A 22928-nucleotide genomic window follows, 5' to 3' on the forward strand; every position below is an offset into this window, starting at 1 on the left:
TCATCCAAATCATTGATGTAAATTGTAAATAGCTGCAGTCCCAGCACCGCGCCTTGCGGCACCCCACTAGTCACTGCCTGCCATTCTGAAAGGGACCCGTTAATCCCTATTCTTTGTTTCCTGTCTGCCAACCACTTCTCTATCCATGTCAGCACTCTACCCCCAATACCATGTGCCCTAAATTTGCCCACTAATCTCCTATGTGGGATCTTATCAAATGCTTTCTGAAAGTCCAGGTACACTACATCCACTGGCTCTCCCTTGTCCATTTTCCAAGTTACATCTTCAAAAAATTCCAGAAGATTAGTCAAGCCCGATTTCCCCTTCGTAAATCCATGATGACTCGGACCGATCCTGTTACTCCTATCCAAATGTTCGGATATCTCATCTTTTATAATTGACTCCAGCGTCTTCCCCACCACCAATGTCAGGCTAACAGGTCTATAATTCCCTGTTTTCTCTCTCCCGCCTTTCTTAAAAAAGTGGGATAACACTATCTACCCTCCAATCCACATTCTGTAAATGGGCTGGATGGGTTGGAGTTTGTAAAATGTGTGCAGGATAGTTTTTTGCAACAATACATAGAAGTACCTACTAGAGAAGGGGCGGTACTGGATCTCCTGTTAGGAAATGAGATGGGTCAGGTGGCAGAGGTATGCGTTGGGGAACAGTTCGGGTCCAGTGATCACAATACCATTAGTTGCAATATAATTATGGAGAGGGACAAAACTGGACCTAGGGTTGAGATTTTTGATTGGAGAAAGGCTAACTTTGAGGAGATGCGAAAGGATTTAAAAGGAGTAAATTGGGACAGTTTGTTTTATGGGAAATATGTGGAAGAGAAATGGAGTACATTTAAAGGTGAAATTTTAAGAGTACAGAATCTTTATGTCCCTGTTCGGTTGAAAGGAAATCGTAAAAATTGTAAAGAGCCATGGCTTTCAAGGGAAATTGGACACTTGGTTCGGAAAAAGAGAGAGATCTACAATAATTATAGGCAGCATGGAGTAAATGAGGTGCTTGAGGAGTATAAAGAATGTAAAAAGAATCTTAAGAAAGAAATTAGAAAAGCTAAAAGAAGATATGAGGTTGCTTTGGCAAGTAAGGTAAAAGTAAATCCGAAGGGTTTCTACCGCTATATTAATAGCAAAAGGATAACGAGGGATAAAATTGGTCCATTAGAGAGTCAGAGTGGACAACTATCTGCAGAGCCAAAAGAGATGGGGGAGATATTGAACAGTTTATTTTCTTCGGTATTCACCAAGGAGAAGGATATTGAATTATGTGAGGTAAGGGAAACAAGTAGAGTAGCTATGGAAACTATGAGGATCAAAGAAGAGGAAGTACTGACACTTTTGAGAAATATAAAAGTGGATAAGTCTCCAGGTCCGGACAGGATATTCCCTAGGACATTGAGGGAAGTTAGTGTAGAAATAGCAGGGGCTATGGCAGAAATATTTCAAATGTCATTAGAAACGGGAATAGTGCCGGAGGATTGACGTACTGCGCATGTTGTTCCATTGTTTAAAAAGGGGTCTAAGAGTAAACCTAGCAATTATAGACCTGTTAGTTTGACGTCAGTGGTGGGCAAATTAATGGAAAGAATACTTAGAGATAATATATATAAGCATCTGGATAAACAGGGTCTGATTAGGAACAGTCAACATGGATTTGTGCCTGGAAGGTCATGTTTAACTAATCTTCTTGAATTTTTTGAAGATGTTACTCGGGAAATTGATGAGGGTAAAGCAGTGGATGTTGTGTACATGGACTTCAGTAAGGCCTTTGACAAGGTTCCTCATGGAACGTTAGTTAAGAAGGTTCAATGGTTGGGTATTAATGGTGGAGTAGCAAGATGGATTCAACAGTGGCTGAATGGAAGATGCCAGAGAGCAATGGTGGATGGTTGTTTGTCAGGTTGGAGGCCAGTGACGAGTGGGGTGCCACAGGGATCTGTGTTGGGTCCATTGTTGTTTGTCATGTACATCAATGATCTGGATGATGGTGTGGTAAATTGGATTAGTAAGTATGCAGATGACACTAAGATAAGTGGGGTTGCGGGTAATGAAGTAGAGTTTCAAAGTCTACAGAGAGATTTATGCCAGTTGGAAGAGTGGGCTGAAAGATGGCAGATGGAGTTTAATGCTGATAAGTGTGAGGTGCTACATCTTGGCAGGACAAATCAAAATAGGACGTACATGGTAAATGGAAGGGAATTGAAGAATGTAGGTGAACAGAGGGATCTGGGAATAACTGTGCACAGTTCCCTAAAAGTGGAATCTCATGTAGATAGGGTGGTAAAGAAAGCTTTTGGTGTGGTGGCCTTTATAAATCAGAGCATTTAGTATAGACGTTGGGATGTAATGTTAAAATTGTACAAGGCATTGGTGAGGCCAATTCTGGAGTATGGTGTACTATTTTGGTCGCCTAATTATAGGAAGGATGTCAACAAAATAGAGAGAGTACAGAGGAGATTTACTAGAATGTTGCCTGGGTTTCAGCAACTAAGTTACAGAGAAAGGTTGAACAAGTTAGGGCTTTATTCTTTGGAGCGCAGAAAGTTAAGGAGGGACTTGATAGAGGTTTTTAAAATGATGAGAGGGATAGACAGAGTTGACGTGGAAAAGCTTTTCCCACTGACAGTAGGGAAGATTCAAACAAGGGGACATGACATTAGAATTAAGGGACTGAAGTTTAGGGATAACTTGAGGGGGAACTTCTTTACTCAGAGAGTGGTGGCTGTGTGGAATGAGCTTCCAGTGAAGGTGGTGGAGACAGGTTCGTTTTTATCATTTAAAAATAAATTGGATAGTTGTATGGATGGGAAGGGAATGGAGGGTTATGGTCTGAGCGCAGGTATATGGGACTAGGGGAGATTATGTGTTCGGCACGGACTAGAAGGGTTGAGATGGCCTGTTTCCATGCTGTAATGGTTATATGGTTATATGGTAATCCACAGGTACTGATCTTGAGTCTATAGAACATTGGAAAATTATCACCATACATACACGATTTCTAGAGCCACTTCCTTAAGTACCCTGGGATGCAGACCATCAGGCCCTGGGGATTTATCAGCCTTCATTCCCATCAGTCTATCCAACACCATTTCCTGCCTAATGTGGATTTCCTTCAGTTCCTCCGTCACCCCAGATCCCCTGGCCACTACTATATCAGGAAGATTGTTTGTGTCCTCCTTAGTGAAGACAGATCCAAAGTACCTGTTCAACTCATCTGCCATTTCCTTGTTCCCCATAATAAATACACTTTTTTCAGTCTTCAAGGGTCCAACTTTGGTCTTAAGTAATTTTTTCCTCTTCACATACCTAAAGAAGCTTTTACTATCCTGCTTTATATTCTTGGCTAGCTTACCTTCGTACCTCATCTTTTCTCCCCATATTGTCGTTTTGGTTATCTTCTATTGTTCTTTAAACATTACCCAATCCTCTTGCTTCACACTCATCTTTGCTACGTTGTAGTTCTTCGCATTAATTTTTATACTGTTCCTGACATCCCTTGTCAGCCATGGTCGTCCCTTACTCCCCTTGGAATCTTTCTTCCTCCTAGGAATGATAGAGTACATCATATCCAACTTGCACCTTCCATAAGGTCTTGAGGGCCAGAACACAAAACAGGGACGTAATGTTCAGGCTCTAAAAGGCGCTGATCAGGCTGCATTTGGAGTGTTGTGAGCAATTTCAAGGGTCCAGAGGAGGTTTACAAGAATGATCCCAGGAATGAGTGGGTTAACCTATTGTATCATGAGCGTTTGACGGCACTGGACCTGTACTCGATGGAGTTCAGAAGAAAGAGGGGGACCTAATTGAAACGTACCAAATAGTTAAAGGCTTGGATAGAGTGGATGTGAAGAGTATGTTTCCACGAGTGGGATAGTCTAGGACTTGAGGTCATAGCCTCAGAATTAAAATACATTCCTTTAGGAAGGAGATGAGGAGGAATTTATTTAGTCAGATGGTGTTGAATCTGTGGAATTATTGTCATAGAAGGCTGTGGAGGCCAAGTCAATGGATATTTTTAAGGCAGTGATGGATAGATTCTTGATTAGTACGGGTGTCAGGGATTTGAGGAGAAGGTAGGAGAATGCAGTTAGGAGGGAGAGAGAGATCAGCCATTGTCAGCCATTGTCTGATTCTATCACTTATGACCTTACAAAACAAACATTCTTAAATTCCCCTTTACAAATATATGTTGGCTCTTCTTAATCAAGTGTTGAATGTTTAGCCACTTTATGTTTATTTAACAATTTGATTTACCGAAATAGATATTGTTAAATGCTTTGCAATTCGCTGATTTCCCTTTTGTATCTTATATAGCAGAGTGTCATGCATTATTTTCCATTCCAAAGGAATGGCTCCTTCATTAAGAGAGCTTTTGAAAATTCTGTTTACATCTATTTTTAAATTCTTAAGATGAAATTCATCCAATTTGGAGGTTTTGCCTGTCTTCAATGCTACATCACTGCTATTTTTCTTTGGCAAACATAATATGATTTTAAATGATACTACAAATGAAATACATATGATACTACAAATGAAAATTATGCAAATGACAGGTAGACTACAATGGTCTAAGCAAAAAAGGTTTCCTTCTATGTCACCCACCATCCCCACTTGAAATATATCACCATTTCCTCTCCTCCCATCACCTCAGGAAATCTGTACATTACAACATTTCAAGAGAAGGACTACAACAGTTGTGGAAGGAAGCTCATCATTACCCACTAAAGCAGAATAGACAATAGATGTTGGCTATGCCAGCGATGTCCAGATGCCAAAAGATTAATAAGTTTACTTTAAAAACTGAAGACATTGGGCGTGTGGCACAAAATGCCACAAAATGTTCAATGATCTCTCACACATGCACAAAGTCAGCAAGTGAAGGTTCAAATGTCGCACCAACTCTATCACTTGCCTCATATATACTGCTCTGTGCACCACACCCTTATCAGCTATCTCTTAACAACGAGCAGTGACAAAAAATGTTTAAATGCTTAACCACTCCCTCACAGTGTTAGCTGTAAGCTTCCCAAGCTAAATATGAGGTGCTGTTCATCCAATTTACATTTGGCCTCACACTGATAGTAGAGGAGGCCCAGGACAGAAAGGTCAGTATGGGAATGGGAAGGGGAGTTAAAGTGTTTGGCAACCGGGTGATCGCGTAGTTGTCCACTGTGCACGGCTTGATTGTAATCATGTATTGGCTATCCACTGACTGGATAGCGTATAATAAAAACGTTTTTTCACTGTACCTCGGTACATGTGACAATAAACTGTATTAAAACATATGGTCCTCACTCTACTGTACAATAGTTGTTGGAACATGTGGCATGTCTCAGTGAGGGTGTCCTTCATAAATTGCAGCTGCTTCTTGAAGAGGTGCTCATGCAGATTTATTTTGTGAATACTTGTTGACTATTGTTTTCCATTGGTCTCTGCCTCGCTTCAAGCAGTTTGTATTTCCCATGTTCCTCTGCTCATCCTACCTTTCAAGAAAAATTACTTTCAAGAAATATTGTCCCGAAGAGTAATGGTCATTGAAGAGATCTTGAAAAACAAGCAAAACAAACACAGTGCATGTCTCATTTAAAATGTTTTTAAATGTGTCAAAATCCATGCACATATAGTTGGATGAAGATTTGGTTCCTTAGCAGTGCTTGCAATACAACTGAAAAATGCATGCTCTACACAAATGCGGATTCTCAACTTGCAGGTCCAGTGGAAACATCCTCCTCCAGCCAGACTAATGAGGAGAATCTGAGATAATACACAGCTTGTTGCATGCCCCATTAGTCACAATGGCAAGGAAAATGCGTATGTAATGACTGTCATTGTTGCCACATGTAATGAGCATATCACTGCGCAAACAACAATTTTGCTGCCTGTAACATTGGACAGGCTCACGGCAAACATTAACACCCAGATAAGATTGAGAAAAGAGTGCAGTGAATTCCAAAATGAGTTGGTAAACGCTCTGACCAAATCCCAGACTCCCTGCTACCAGGATGAGGGCAAGGCAATGGATTACAGAGGAAGCTGAACCTTTGTTGGGAGGTACCAAAAGGTCTCCCAGTGAGGAACTTCATCAATACATAGAGCATCGTCCATTTGGAGAGAGAATATCGACCAATATTTTGGTCTGTTGACCAGCTTGTTATTGACAAATGGGACAATGTACTTGCAACTATCTGTTTAGAATACACGTAACCAAATAGCATCAGGTATACTTATTAAAGATCACCTGCGGCAAATGCACAATTTGGGTATATTTTAATGGATTGCACATTATTATGTAAAGCATCCAGTTTACAAATATCATGGGCCAAATGAGAAAAGAGTTTGAATGTAGATCTTCCTGCAAAAGATGAGTTTCAGCTTACCAGAAAGCGTAGGTGCCACCATCAATAGGTAAAGTAAAGAATGAGACGAGAGTAGCAACTTTCTTGATAAATGAAAACAGGGCAGGAAATCATTTGCTTGGAAGAGGAAACTGTTCTGTTGCTTGAATTTGAGAAGCAATTTGATGGATCCACACCACTGACAATGGTGACAAATTTGCAAAGATTGCAAGTAAGGCAGCAAGAAAGAAAAAAAAGGGGAGTTGACACTGACACAAACTAGGTAAAAAGATATAACATGCATCAAAGAAAGCTGCGTACAAAGAAATCCTATCAATATCAAATAAATAGTTTAAGAAGGAACTGCAGATGCTGGAAAATCAAACCTAGACAAAAATGCTGGAGAAACTCAGCGGGTGAGGCAGCATCTATGGAGCGAAGGAAATAGGCAACGTTTCTGGTCGACACCCTTCTTCAGACCCGAAACGTTCTTCAGTCTGAAGAAGGATATCGACCCCAAACTTTGCCTATTTCCTTCGCTCCATAGATGATGCCCCATCAAATAAATAGTGTCCGTTATTTAAGGAAAAAACAGAAAAAACTATACATGAGAAATGGAACAATGATCCCATTGAAATAAAAAGGTGCCAATCCATTGGCGGTGTTGTGGAAAGCCAAAGTCTTTCAACCTTGCCAACTAAACCTTTCAACTGAACTTCCAACTTAATCAAATTAACATCAGAGCAAATGTTCAAAGGTTGAGAACTTGAAGACATTTAGAGAAATTGAAGATTTCAAAAACAAGCAGCACACCAGAAATAAATGTGACTACTCAAGAATATAGCATGATTGACATAAAGGAGAAATACTTCAAAATCACTGCAGATGTAAAGGCATGAACTGTCAAACAAATATGAAACCTGGTGACAATGACAGATCATTTTTATTTCAGGTCAAATGATCAAATTCTTTTGAAAGTCCATCAGTTGACCTTCAGAGTTGACTAAAATCCAGCAAGGTACACAACAAGTTAAAATCGTTCCAACCGCCAAAAGTCTTTACTCGGACAGAATTCAGCAACAAAGTCCTATCCTCTGTATCAGGAAGAGGTTTCACAATGAGGATCAAGAAGATGTATTGAACTGAGATCAGCGGATGTAGCTCTTTGTTAATGCCACCATAAAGCACGAAGATGAAACCCAATCACTGGTGAAGGACTGGGTTGAAGTGAGTGAAAACTATTAGCATCCTTTTCCTGGAATAACAAAATTAAACAATAGTATGACAGGTACTTTTTTGGGGAGATTTGTCCAGAAGGAAATACTAAGGGAAAAAAAAGGGAAAGATCCAGGTCAATTGCAAAGCACATCTCTAGTTGAGCTAAACCAAACCAAGCCATATGCAGGTACAGTGAGGTACAGGTACAATGAAAATCTTACTTGCAGCGGCATCAGACACGCAGACTCATACAACACGCAAAACATAAATTACACAAATACTACAAGACTGAAAAGAAAAAGTGTGCAAAAATAGAAATCCTTCTGGGTTTGAAAGCCAAAAGGGTGGAGGAATGTAGTAGGTCAAGCAGCATCTGTGGAAGGAATGGACAGATTACAGGGCCATTCATAAAATTAAAGAAGGGTTCCGACCCAAAATGTCATCTGTCCCTACCTAGTACAGATGCTGCCTGACATGTTTGATATTCTCCAGCACTTGGCGTTTTCCTCAAGATTCCAGCATCTGCAATTTCTTGTGTCTCCCTAATGTTTTAATGTTGGGTGTGACACCTCTCATTCATTTACCAAAATGAATCTTGCAATATTTGCGTTTGGGGTACGAGGAACAGAAGTTCGAAGTCTAGACAATATGGTAGACTTGTATATATGTTATGTTTGCAATGTAGAAACAAAGAACTGCAGATGCTGGTTAATACTAAAGTTGACACAAAGTGCTGGAGTAACTCAGTGGGTCGGGCAGAATCTCTGGAGGAAAAGGATAGGTGACGAGGAAACACTTTTTCTCACAGAGAGTTGTGAGTCTGTGGAATTCTCTGCCTCAGAGGGCGGTGGAGGTGGGTTCTCTGGATGCTTTCAAGAGAGAGCTAGATAGGGCTCTTAAAAATAGCGGAGTCAGGGGATCTGGGGAGAAGGCAGGAATGGGGTACTGATTGGGGATGATCAGCCATGATCACATTGAATGGCGGTGCTGGCTCAAAAGGCCGAATGGCCTTCTCCTGCACCTATTGTCTATTGTGACGTTTCCGGTGGAGATCTTTCCTGAATTCAGAGTCTGAAGAAGGGTCTTGACCTGAAACGTCACCTATTCCTTTTTTTCAAGAGATGCCTGACCCGCTGAGTTATTCCAGCATTTTCCGTCTATCTTCTGATTTTATTGTGTTGGCCAAGTCTGCAGTAGCAGTTATATACACCTACAACGCTTGTGCACTTGGCACTTTTTAAAATGTTACTAGATTATAATGTACTGTGCGATTAGAATAAGACTCATAGATGATGAAACCAACAGCTGTGTAACTGACCTCGGTGGTAGCAATGGCATAAGTTCTCATATAATCGGGGACTAGGTTTGATCCATTAAGAAGGAACCGTATCAGGGATCGATAGTAATGTAACTGCTTCATCCAATGGACAGGTACTTGTTCAGCTTGCCTTCCATCAGAGGATGCATGTGTATGTCCATCATCTATTGTAATAGTTCCTCAAAGCTTGTGGGAGGCAGCTAAGCACTTGATGCTGCAGAGGAATCTTGCTGAGAGAAAGTGGCCACTCACTCAATTGACCGCCCTATGACGTTAACTGAATGGGTTTCAAGTGCTGAATGCTATAGTCTCTGAGTGCATGCACAACATTAATGCATTTAACTGCAACATTAAGCTCCAGTGTATTAGTGTTAGTATTACATCTTCTATACACACTGACTGATATCATAATCTGCTAACTACCTGTCCCCATACTGTTTATAGCATAATTTGTTCTGCAAAAAAATGTGTGCCGAATTGAAAGCTGAATTTGGAAAGAAAAATGTCATCCAAGAGCCCGAAACAAAAGGGATAGTGGTGTCTTGGAGGTGATCTTAGCTTGAATGACAAGAGTGAAGTCTAATTCTGAATGCCAATTTCATATGAAGGGACAAGGACATAAAGATATCAGTTCAAATTTATATTAGCCTATTCCTGGACTAATTTTAATTAATGTCTGGGCAAAGTGAAGGCAAGTGCAGGAATCATTTTAAGGAAAGGTTGGTGGAGTGTGAACTTGTTCTGAATTAATGAATAAAAATTATCTCATGGTCTTCCTCATTTGTATTTTTGTGACATTTATAATTTAGTTAATTTAATATCTGTTGAAGACCTTGGACCTCTTTAAATTACTCTCAGTTAATTGCCTCTTTTGACGTTCTTGGTTAATGATTGAAAATTGTGACGTTTTTGGTCAATTCTGAATTGAGCTTGTCGTAGTCTGCCAGGGTGCATGCATCAAGCCGAGCACAAAGATATCATCAAGAAACCACCAATTTAATATGCCATTTAGGGATACTCCACAACAGCTACCTTCCACACATCCTCGGCCACCATTGCAGCCTAATATGTAGGTCATCATTTTTTTAAAAAGAGGTGCTCCTTTTTTGATTTTCCTTCCATCTGCCTCCGAAAAGGAGCCAGTTTCAAACTCTCCAACCATTCTAACTTTAGTTTTAATTACAACCAGCAGTTGACCAAATCTAACTGCTTTGATAATTTGGAATATGCTTTCTCCAAACTTAGCAGGGATTGCAATTTTAGCCATATTACTTTGTGCTAACTCTTTGCCATCAAAAATTCTAAATCTGTTGCTCTGCTACCTACTACAAAACATTTATTTTATATTAGCCTAGTATTTGTTTTGTAACTTCCAACAGCTGGGAACATAACATTATGCTAAATTGACTAAATGCCTCACATCTTCATTGTTGGAAATAGACACAACGTGCTGGAACAATACAGCAGGTCAGTCAGCATCTCTGGAGTAAAGGGACAAGTGATGTTTCGGGTTGGAATCCTTCTTCAGACTCAAGTCTTCAGTCTGAAGAAGGGTTCTGACCTGAATCGTTACTTGTTCCTTTTCTCCAGAGATGCTGTCTGACCCGCTGAGATGCTCCAGCATTTTATGCCTATGTTCAGTATAAACCAGCATCTACAGATCCATCCTGCACATCTTCATTGTTGGAGTTGTGTTCTTCCCTTGAGGCAGAAGTTGACATGGAAGAGATTCTGCAACAAACTTCAAAGAACCAATAACGTTCTTGTATTTTCTTTTGTCATTATTAGATACCCTCTGGCCAGCTGACATACATGGATTTCAGTTAAGCAAAGCTTAAATTTTAAAACTCAAATCCATCCAGTTTTCATCCTTTTATCTATTTCTTGCCTGTCCTTCCATCTTCTGTTCTCTGCTCTCTTTTTATCTCAGGCCTAGTAACCCACCCTGAATTTAATTTCTCCATCATTGGTGACTGTGATTTCCTTGTGGTCCCAAGGTTCAAGGCTCTGAAATGTTCTCCTAAAATCCCTTTGTTTTTCTAACTATCTTCCCCTTTAGGATCATGCTCAAAACCAATGATTATGGACAGATTTTGGCATCTGCCCTACAGTATCCTTAAGTGGTGTGACATCAGCTGCCTTCATCCACTTTTGAAGCAATTTGAGACAGTTTTGCTTCCTGACCTTTCATTTATTCAGAACTTATTTTTGGTTTTCATCCAGTTGTGATCACTGCTGCCTTTGACCAGAAAGGATCATAATGCGGAGAGAGACTTCTATTTCGTTTGGGAATGAAGAAGAGGTATGCACAGATAGTTTGCTCAAAGCTATCACTCTTATTTTTGTTTTGAAAGACCAATATTGCTAAGCTTTAATAAAATATTATCATAGCGCATTTGTAAAGTTCTTAGATTGAGATATTATCAGATGATAATGTAATCTGCTCATCAAAACCTGCTACTCTTGGCACAAGTTGGATAACTTGAAACCTCCAATATTTATTTGTTTTCAAATTATTTACATGAGTCTTCACATATGTTGTCCATGAATCTCTTACTAAATTTAACTGTATGTCAAGTCAGGTCAAGAAGTCAAGAGAGTTTATTGTCATATGTGTCCCAGATAGGACAATGAAATTATTGCCTGCTGCAGCACCACAGAATATTGTAAGCATAAATACAGAACTGTTCAGTGTGTCTATGTAGCATAGACCATATATATACACATAAATAAACAGATAAAGTGCAATAGGCTGTTATAATTCAGAGTTTGTTTGATGGCGAGTTTAATAGCCTCATGGCTATGGGGAAGCTGTTCCTGAACCTGGATGTACCAGATTTCAGGCTCTTGGACCTTCTACCTGATGGCAGCGGAGAGATGAGTTTGTGGCCAAGATGGTGTGGGTCTTTGATGATGTTGGCAGCCTTTTTGAGGCAGTGACTGCGATAGATCCCTTCGATGGTGGGGAGGTCAGAGCCAATGATGGACTGGGCAGTGGTCACAACTTTCTGCATTCTTTTTCGCTCCTGGGCGCTGCAAGTTTTAACAAGTTTAAGTTGAAATCCACAAAGAGTTGTGTTGTGTCATATCCATATGTTGTGAATCATGATAGTTAATGTTGTGCTATTACATCAGTATCTACGTGCTTTGCAAAATACACGAGTACAGCTTAAAAAGTCATTTGATGAGTAATCCTTTCTAACGTGCTTGGGCATCGCCAATTGTTTCCTGTTCTTGGAACTTAATTGAAACATTAAATATCAGTATTGGCCTTCTCTCTATATCTCTTCCCAGCACTTCCATAACTTGCTATATTCATAATAAAGATTTCCTTAACTTCCTAACTATCCGGCTTTACGCCTGTTATACTCTTATCTTGGGGCACCAACTGTTACAGAGATAATTACTGCTACATACCAGGCTTGACCTTGAAACAAATGTACGATTATTTCAGTTTGGTTTACATAGAATAACAGTTAATTTATTGTATATTTATCATTGTAGTTGGGTCTAATGTGCCTGTAAAGTTTCAGCAAGTAAGAATTTCATTGTTCCAGTTCATATCTGGTGCACATGACAAGGAAACACTTTTGAACTCATGATTATTTTTTAATATAGCGAACATTTTGTTTGCAATGACTTTCTCCCTTGTTAACCAAAACCTGTGCGCACAATCATAATGTTATCTCATTGCATCTGAGTCTAGATATGGCTACTGGCCAAGCAATGTTTCCATATATAAAGTATGCAATAAAGCAATACTGCGTAAGGGACCTGTTTCAATTTTATATAAGGCAAAGCGGTTCAGCAATCTGCCAAGGCAGACAACATGCAATCCATATTGTGCATGACAATTGGAAATCCTGGGCCAGATGCACAAACATTAATCCAAAAGCCATGCGATAAGCAGGTATCAATACTTCAAATAAAGTGAGTGCTTTGGCAGGTTGCCAATGGGGGGCAAGAAACACGTCTATGGTTCCAAAAGGAACCTCGAGTCATCGGATGTGAGCATCCAAAGCTGGGATTGTTTTTCCAGCAATCAAGTAAAAGCAATCAAGTAGACAGTATTACAGTTTGGGATGAGCACTTTAACTACAGAAGTACAACACTGAACACTGACTTGGACATTGAACTACACTGTCCTAGAGCAGGCTTCTACTCTTATTTTACTATCATTCGTCAAGTAGGTGTTTGGACCAGTATATCCAAACAGCAATGTGTTGCACATGTCCTGTAGACTCTGCAATCCAAAGGCTAAATCATGAGGAGATCAAAATCCGTAATAAAACCAAAAAATGCTGGAAATATTCAGCAGGTCAGACAACGTTTGAAGGGAGGAAAAACGTTAAGTTTCACGTTGTTGAATCTCTCTGTTCATAACCTGTATAAGTCTTTGTGTGTAACTGCATCATGCCACAATTTTTCAATGCGTGCAATGCACAAGCAGAGTTTACAAACTGGTTTTCACAAACTATTAGCAGAGCATGTACAGAAAACAGAATTTCTCACGTTTCCACCTATTCCAAACATGTAGCAGCTGGAAGCAGATGAGAAAGGGTGATTTTCGGCAAGAATATAATTGTAGCGATAATTATCATTATCTTGTAGCAATTCCAGTGGTTTTGTTTACCATGAACAAGGAAACCAAAATGTAAGAAATTTGTTATTGAGGATTTAAAATGGCTGCAATATTGCTTCGTCCATACATCTTTATCTATTATCTAGGTTGATAATAATCCCTCAACTTGTTTTACTGTTTCTCTTTGGGGGAAGTTAAGACACAGTCAGTCATCTCCCCTGGTGACCAGAAAATGACTATGGTCATGGAGTGTATCATATATTCTAGGAACAGAATTGGCCCATCAAGTCTACTCCGCCATTCAATCATAGCTGATTTATCATTCCCTCTGAACCCCATTCTCCTGTCTTATCCCCATAACCCCTTACACCCTTATCAAGATTCTTGAGTGTTGTCAGGCAGCATGATGGACATTTTGTTTGTGTAAACTAGCATTTGCAGTTCTTTGTGTTTCCAATGAATTGCTGGTAGACAAAAATGCTGGAGAAACTCAGAGGGTGAGGCAGCATCTGTGGAGCGAAGGAATAGGTGATGTTTCGGGTCGAGACCCTTCTTCAGACTGATGTCGGGGTGGGGGGGGGGAAGAAGAAAGGAAGAGCCAGAGACAGTAGGCTGTGGGAGAGCTATGAAGGGGAGGGGAAGGAGGGAGAAAGCAAGGACTACCTGAAATTGGAGAAGTCAATGTTCATACTGCTGGGGTATAAACTACCCAAGCGAAATATGAGGAGCTGCTCCTCCAATTTGCGGTGAGACTCACTCTGGCCATGGAGGAGGTCCAGGACAGAAAGGTCGGATATGGAATGGTAGGGGGAGTTGAAGTGCTGAGCCACCGGGAGATCGGGTTCGTTAATGTGAACTGTGCGGAGGTGTTGGGCGAAGCGATCGCCAAGCCTGCACTTGGTCTCACTGATGTAGAGCAGTTGACACCTAGCGCAGCGGATGCAATAGATGAGGTTGGAGGAGGTGCAGGTGAACCTCTGCCTCACCTGGAAAGACTGCTTGTGTCCTTGGATGGGCGAGGCGGGAAGTAAAACGACAAGTGTAGCATTTCCTGCAGTTGCAAGGGAAAGAACCAGGTGAGGGGGTGGTTTGGGTGGGAAGGGAAAAATTGACCAGGGAGATGCGGAGGGAGCGGTCTCTGCGGAAAGCCGAAAGGGGAGGAGATGGAAAGATGTGGCCAGTGTTGGGATCCGGTTGAAGGTGGCGAAAATGTCGGAGGATTATCTGTTGTATGTGGCGGCTGGAGGGTGGAAGGTGAGGACAAGGGGGACTCTGTCCTTGTTACAAGTGGGGGGATGGGGAGTGAGAGCGGAACTACGGGATATAGAAGAAACCCTGGTGACAGCCTCATCTATAGTCGAAGAGGGGAATCCCGGTTCCCTAAAGAATAAGGACATCTCCGATGCCCTGGTTTGGAACACCTCATCCTGGGTGCAGATGCTGGTGTTGTGTAGTACTGTGACATTTCAGGAACTAGCCAAGAATTGCTCCCCAATTGCACTTAATATTCTAAATTGGAAATTAAACAAGCAGTGGGGAAAAAGGTCCATCACATGCTAAGATTAGTGTTTAAGAAAGAACTGCAGATGCTGGAAAAATCGAAGGTAGACAAAAATGCTGGAGAAACTCAGCGGGTGAGGTAGCATCTATGTAGTGAAGGAATAGGTAACGTTTTGGGTCGAGACCCTTCTTCAGACTAATGTGGGTGTGGGGGTGGGAAGAAGAAAGGAAGAGTCAGTGGGCTGTGGGAGAGCTGGGAAGGGGAGGGGAAGGAGAGAAAAAGCAAGGACTACTTGAACTTGGAGAAGTCAATGTTCATACCGCTGGGGTGTAAAATTAAGGTTAGGATATTTAGATCTAAGATTAGGATTTTTTTAGAATGTTAGGTATGCACAGGCACCAGTCAGGATAGACAACATTCCTTTGTATTTGGCAATCAGTAAATAGCCAACATTTTTTGCTGCATATCTAATTGCTATAATGAACTTGGTCATTTGTCATTAAACTTGACCATTCATGTTAAATCACAATTTAAAAGCATATGTTTACGATGTACAAAGATTCTCTGTCAATCCGAGGAGCACACGCTGACCTTGGATGACATCAACTGTTTATGCCCAAGAGGGGATAAAGTTGGGGGGGGGGGGCAAGTGGAACATCACTGAATGTAAGACATCAAATTCTTTTCCCTTTCCTCCTGCAGGTCCCTTTATTATGCTGCCTTATCACTGCATTCGTTTGCTCTCCTCTTTTCAATTCTTCTGCAGCTGTAGTAGCTCTCCAGCTCCCTATCCCAATGTTTTTTTAATGAATCACACAAACTGCCTTCCTGTGGAGTGAGCACCCTGGGTTCCTCTTTCCATCTTCAACCATTGCTCCAAACCAGTCAACACATTTTGATACTGTAATTTTGTATAAAATAAGATGATGACAAATTAGTGCAAACTTGACCACTTGTTTAAATTTCAAAAGCCAAATGGCCCAATTAATTAAAAACTAAAATACTACACAGAACCATTGGATAGTTGAAAGCTAAGGAGGTTTTTATTCAGATTCCTCAAACCATCCAATTTAAGTGAATGGCACAAAGCAACAACAACATCAAATAGAGTGCAAATCTGCTCCAAACGTTTTAATGTAATGAGGAATGTTTCAGTTCTCTCTCTTATTTCTCTTCGTACTGTATCGTCACATCATGTCAGATAACAAGTTTTCTGTATAGCCAGCTAATCGTAGTGCATTCTTCAAGGCCTTTAAATTAAAAAAAGTTGTTATATCAATATTTTAGGTTATTTTGTTCCCGGTGAGGAAGGCAGCAAGCGATGGCTTTAGCTCTGCTTTCGGGATGTCTTTAAATCTTTAAATGCCCCATTAGCAGGCTTGGGGGAGGGGGGGGGGGGGGGGTGGTTCGGCGTTCAAGTTCAGCGCCCATTCTGCAATTTAACTCTGGGATTAAACACGTTGCCTTAAATGTGTGGCAAAAATAGGATGGAGCATAAAAAAGTACACAGGAAGACAAAAGGCGAGGAAAGATCAGAGCACGGGGGAGGATAAAGGAAATGCAAAAAACGGAGCACACAAAACAGAATAAACCGAGAGCATGATTTTACAAACAGAAAATGTGACACCGACAGCAGAAATGCCCTAACAATGGGCCGGGAGGAAGGGAGGTGGGGGTGGGGAAAGGGGACCGCTTTCCCAGCGCAGAGCTGCTGCCTGGATTGCAGCGTGGATGAGGTGGAGTCCCAGAATCCGCGTCATTGATTGCGGCCTCTGAGCATCTTCCACCCCCTTCAGCCGCTGGATGCAGGGACACTCCTCTCCGCGTCCCTGTGTGCTGACAGGTAGCTGCGAGCCGCGGAGACGAGGGATGCAATGAACACCTGTTTAAATATACTCAAAGTGCCTCCAGTTTAAGGAAGCGGGGAGGAGAAAGAGAAGGGGGAGTTCTGCAGGGTGGGGAAATCACCACAGTTTATTTTTTTGTTTCAAGAGAACCAAAGCTGCCGATCCGAGGCAGATATGGGATTGGAGCGGACGGGAAGAAGTGCCGGGAGCGGGCTTTCGCTGCGCGGTTAAGCGATCGACTTGGCCAGCCCATCGCCAGCCCATGAGGACGCACGATGGCCAAACAGTACGATGTGTTATTCAGACTACTACTCATCGGAGACTCCGGGGTGGGCAAAACCTGCTTGCTCTGCCGCTTCACGGACAATGAATTCCACGCTTCACACATTTCAACTATAGGTAGGAGCGAGTGAGACTGGGGAAGGTGTGTGTGTGTATGTGTGTGTTCTATGTTGCAATGCTATCATACAAGCCAATGCATCGGGATCTCAAGCCTTTTGTCTCCAGGATCGGTCCAGTGGAGGAGTATTGGCTTTGCCGAGGCGGGGAGGGGTTGGAAGTCTTTTGGAAGTTCCCACTTGCAGTATTGGCCGAGCTACCTGTTCTTTGCTGTCTAGCTTGATGTAAAATGTATGACGATTCCCTCTGTGGGTTGTGAAGACCCAGTGGGTCAATATTGAACTCAACGTCCCCTGCGAATCCACGAACACGTCACCTGTTTGCAAGACCCCTGGACCGATAGAATTGTTTGCGCTAAAAAAAAAACCACATTTAAAGTAATTAAATTGCGTGTGTGGTGCCTGAAAATTATATTGCAAGGAAGCCCCTGTCAAAAAGATGAACTTAGTTTGAGAGACATGAAATAACTGGGGGTAAAATTGCTGGAAACACTCAGCAGGTCAGGCTACCTCCGTGGAAAGAGAAACAGAGTTAACATTTCAGGTCAGAGATTCTTCATCAGAACTGAAGGTGTCATCTGAAACATTGACTTTCTCTTCCCACAGATGTGGCCTGAACTGCTGGGTATTCTCAGCATTTTCAGTTTTTGTTTTAGATTTACACTATCTGCAGTTTTTTAAATGTTTCACTTGAAAGCTGAAAGAACATGGAATGAGCTCTAGGAGGGGAACTTTGGTGGCCAACATCAAGCGTACTTGCTAACACTACCATTGACTGAGGGGGCAGAGTCCTGAAGAACAGATCTGCTGTAGGATGTGAGATTATCAACACAAGGGACTTTGGCCTGACTGGTTCACATATGATAGATGCATCCATCCATGACAACATTAGTAGCAGTATCCACCACCCTTGTGAAGGGAAAAAAGATAGACACAAAAAGCTGGAGTAATTCAGCAGGTCAGACAGCATCTCTGGACGAGACCCTGCTTCAGACTGATATCCGGGGGAAAGGGAAACGAGAGGCACAGATGGTGATGTGGAGAGATATAGAGCAAATGAATGAAAGATATGCAAGGTTGCGCTCCCTTGTGGAAACAAAGCCCTGATTTCACATCAAGGACGCTTAATGATAGAACAATTGTACAAAATGGTAGAGCCACAGAAAACTTGGTAGCTCAAGACTGGACCTCTGCACAAGACACTTTAGTTTAGTTTAGAGATACAGTATAGAAACAGGCCCTTTGCCTACTGAGTCCCTGTCGACCTGCAATCACCCATACACCTGTTCTATCCTGCACACTAGGGACAATTTCCAGAAGTCAATTAACCTAAAAACCTGCACGTCTTTGGAATGTGGGATGAAATTGGAGCACCCGGAGAAAACCCCCGGTGTTACAGGGAAATCGCACAAACAGACAGCACCCTTACTGAGGATCAAACCCTGGTCTCTGGCGTTGTAAGGCAGCAACTCTTCCGCTGCGTCACTGTGCTTCCCATATTGTTGAACATAAGGAACTCCACCATGCTCTGTAATGTTGCAGCCTGTTATACTCCATACCATCATGCAAGTCAAGACAGGGATGAACTGTGGTTTAATGATAAATGCAGATAGGTATGGCAAGGATGATATCAGGCACACTAAAAACAAGATGCCAACTTGTTGAAGCTGGTGCTCTGTAAATAACAAATGTGACACCCAATAGACAGGGCTAAGCGACCCCCTGGCAGACAAATAAGACCAAAGCTATGCAGTCCTGCCTCATCCTGTCTTAAGTAGTGATGTTAGGTTGTGTTCACAAAAAGCTGGGCAATTTCCATCTGGCTAATTACTTCCCAGTCAGCCTACTTGTAATCATCAGCAAAGTGACGCAGGGTCTTGCTGACAGTGCTATCAAATTGAACACCCAAATGCCAAATGGCAAACAACGCTCACCAATATCCAGTCTAGGTCTTACCAGTAAATTTGTGCTTGGACAAACCTGGAATAAAGACCAAAGGGCGGAATTCCAGGGGTGAGGTGAGAGTGTCTGACCTTGATACCAAGCCAACGCTTCTGTGTATGTGGGGGCATCAAGAACCTCTGATAAAACTGAAATCAAGTGGCATCAAGGAGGAAAAATATCCAGTGGTTTTACTTGTTAGAGATTAAGGACTCATTCTGTCAATACAATACAATACAATTTATTTGTCATTTGAACCTCATTGAGGTTCAAACGAAATGTTGTTTCTGCAGTCATACACACAAGAAAAAGAACCAAGACACAACACAAGTTACACAAACATCCATCACAGCGCATCTCCTCCTCGCTGTAATGGAAGGCAAAGTCTTATCTCTCCCCTGCACTCCTCATTCTCCTCCCGATGTCAGAGTTAAAGCCCCCGGCGGGCGATGGTAAGTGTCCCGCGGACATTTAGGGCTGCACCAGGCGATGATGTAAAGCCCCGCTCCAGGCACTCTTCAACTCCGCAACTCGGGCGGGAGAAGTCGCCGTTGCGGAAGCCCCGAAAAGCGGTCTCCCAGCAGGGACCCGCGGGCTCCCGGTGTCACTGTCCACCAGAACTGCGGTAAGCCTCCGAATCTCCGGGGTCGGGTCGCAGCAGCGCGCCACCACAGCTCCACCCGCTCCGAACTCGGCCAGCTCCGCGATGGTAAGTAGGTCCGCAGCTCCGTGACTGGAGCCCCAGGTCGTTCCGGTTGGAGGCCGCTCCACGGTGCTCGGCCCCAACGACAACGGAGACCCGACAGAGAAAAGGTCGGGTTCTCCGTGCAGGGGAAAGATTTTAAAAGTTTCCCCCCCCCCCCCCCACCCCCCCGCCCCCCCCACACACATACACAAAAAAATAAAATAAAAACTACATTCAACGAGACAAAACATAATAAAAAGACAGACAGACTGCAGAGGCCGCTGCGACGTGAGTCGCGCCGCCCACCGGAATTGACATCCACAATTTTGGTATGTCATTGACATCCACAACTCCTCAGCATTCCATGTCTGCATGCAGCAAGACTTAGCCAACTTTCTGATATGGGTTGTGAAGTGACAGGTAACTCTTTTGCCAGAGAAATGCCAGCAATGATTTCCCCAGCAAGAGTGATTGCACCCATCTATCCTCGAGGTTGAATTGCATTATGCGCCCAGAATTCCTTAGCCCACCATCAACCTTGTGTGGGTCACCATTTATTGGAAATTCAAATGTGCCCACCACATTAACTCCACGGATACAAGAGGACGTCAGAGATACTTAGTGATTCATGTTCTAACATCCATGGCTTTTCTGCCACCCGCAGGGCACAAGTCAGGAGTGTACCAGATCACTCTGCACTTCCCTGCCTGACAGCAGCTCCAATAACATTCAAAAAGCTCAACACCATGCTTGACAAGTAAGGGGAGAGTGTTATTAGTTGAAAGCAGCTTATTCTCCTAGCCAAAGGATTCTTGTCACCAGCATGTATTGCCATCTTTTTTCACAGTCTCCTTTGTCTCTACTGCGTACAGTGAGTACATTTTAACACAATGCACAGTTAAGGTGGAAGGAAAAATATATTTAATAAGAGAAAACAGATCTGTCAGTGGGCATAATTACCAAATCGACTCGGCATAACCTAACATAGCACAGTGTTAACAGTAGTATTTTTTTTCTCTTTGAGAACAAGCCATGGGAAATTTATCAACATTTGAGTTGATTATTGGACACAGACATCAGTTATTCAGCATTTATGGAGAGACTGAATGTAAAGTGTGAAGGCAGACTTGATTAAGTGGTTGAAGTAAGATTAGCATGAAATAAAGATGATTACAAGAGGAATGACTACAAGATACAGAGAGTCTGAAAAAACCTGACCAAGTGGAATAGAATCTGACAGTGTTTGAACTAAGATAAAGTGCGGATTGTGAAGCAGTGGGCTCCTGGAAAATGTTATTTGTGTCTCTGTAACATAACAAGACTTTGCCACTGCCTCAGCTCATCTGCTGCCAAAATGTACATCCATGTCTGTGTCCTAATGTATTCCAGGCTGGCCTCCCTTGTTCTTTCCTCTTTTAATGAAGTCAGCTACGGATATAGAAGACAGACACAAACTGCTGGAGTAACTCAGTGGATCTGGCAGCATCTCTGGAGAAAAAGGATGGGTGACATTTTCGGGTCGGGACCCTTCTTCAGACCTTCTCCCGAACCGAAACCACCCATCCTTTTTCTCCAGAGATGATGCCTGATCCGTTGGGTTACTCCAACATTTTGTGTCTAATACCAGCATCTGAATTCCTTTATACACATTTTCCAAGCTACTGATATATAAACTTACACCGACTGCATTTCACCATCTTTCAGCAAAATTTGCTGAGTTACGATGGCCCAAAAAAACCCAATAGATTGCCTTTAAAATACTCTGCCTTTTTTTCCAGTCAAGTCATGTTGAAATTAATATTTATTCATAGAAGAGTCCAAGTATATGTAAAAACAGAATTTTCTGAAAGGATTCAATCGTTCAAGCAGCATTTGATGAGAGAGAGAAACAGAGTTGACATTGCCGATGATGTTCTTGGACCAGCATGATTCCTTGTATTAAGAGGACAATCCACTTTGAGAATCAATTCTCATCTCAGAGCCACATAAAACAAGCATGATCATGGCTGGACCTTAACAGTTTATGTACTTTATTCCTGCTCTGTAACAGCTAGTATGTCTCACTGTCAGCAACTTCCCTTCATTTTTATGAATTTATTATTGAATGTTTTCTGAAATAATGCCCCGGTGTTCTGATAATGTTGGATATAATCAGCAGCTCAGGGAGCATCAGTTGATAGAGAAACAGAGTTAGGTTAATGATCTTATAATCAGAATTATTTAAAAAAGACCATAATGTGTTTGCACCATGTTCATCTTCCTATACTTCAGGAGAAGCTGGTGAAGACCTCAGGAATTAAGAAATGTCTAATAATTCTTGTAGATTGGTGCTGCATGTGAACCAATCACACATAAGCGAGCATCACTAACTCCACCCCACTATAACACTTATACTGTCAGGATTAAGTTTGAGGTTGATCTTGCGGGCGCGCTCCAAGATGAGCCTGAGATTGTGATCGTGTTCTGCTGTGTCCTTACAATATATGAGGATATCGTCGACAATGATAGCACAAGGTAGGCCCTCGAATAATTGCTCCATAGTTTTGAGTCTCCGACTGGAGGTGTGGGTTCGTATCCCACTTCTGACACCATGTAAACAAGAGCCAGAGACAGTGTGTGATTTAAACACATATTTAATGAGCACTTGAAACTTAGCAGTGTTGAGGACAACAGGTTGTCAGTGCATCCTAGCTGCTCGAACTGCAGTGCTGGGAACGAGTGTTAGTATAAGTGTTATAGTGGGGTGGAGTTAGTGATGCTGGCTTATGTGTGATTGGTTCACATGCAGCACCAATCTACAATCCTAAACTTACCACTTACTATTTTTGAACTATTTTATCTGCTGCCAGAGTTATAATATGTCAGTATTGTCATTATCCAGTTACAGTACCAACTTTCACAATTTTACTTCCTTTTGATTGAAACAATTCTTTGCCCGCCCACAATTAGTTATTCGCAGCCCATTCTGTTATCCAATGAAATAATTGTCTCCTCGCTTATAGTGTGTGCTTGTACATTTCAAATCTTTTTTTGTCAACCATAATTTTTACCAATACTGATATAAGGTCTCTATCTGAAATATTAGC

The 22928-nt window shown here is 42.0% G+C and overlaps 1 protein-coding gene and 1 long non-coding RNA gene across 2 annotated transcripts in view; both read left to right on the forward strand.

Moving 5' to 3' along the window:
• LOC129700360 (uncharacterized) overlaps positions 1-11196 on the forward strand; it is a 40045-nt gene extending 28849 nt beyond the window's left edge. Inside the window, exon 4 of the long non-coding RNA XR_008724045.1 lies at positions 11112-11196. This is a non-coding gene — a long non-coding RNA (uncharacterized LOC129700360). The remainder of the gene's footprint in view (positions 1-11111) is intronic.
• Positions 11197-16690: 5494 nt separating this feature from the next.
• Positions 16691-22928, forward strand: part of rab15 (RAB15, member RAS oncogene family) — a 146898-nt gene continuing 140660 nt past the window's right edge. Inside the window, exons 1-2 of the mRNA XM_055640780.1 lie at positions 16691-16814; positions 16964-17217. Coding sequence (XP_055496755.1) covers positions 17094-17217 — 124 coding nt within the window. The 5' untranslated portion in view covers positions 16691-16814; positions 16964-17093. The remainder of the gene's footprint in view (positions 16815-16963; positions 17218-22928) is intronic.

This window comes from Leucoraja erinacea, chromosome 9 (genome assembly GCF_028641065.1).
Source record: "Leucoraja erinacea ecotype New England chromosome 9, Leri_hhj_1, whole genome shotgun sequence".
In the NCBI taxonomy this organism is placed as follows: Eukaryota; Metazoa; Chordata; class Chondrichthyes; order Rajiformes; family Rajidae; genus Leucoraja; species Leucoraja erinaceus.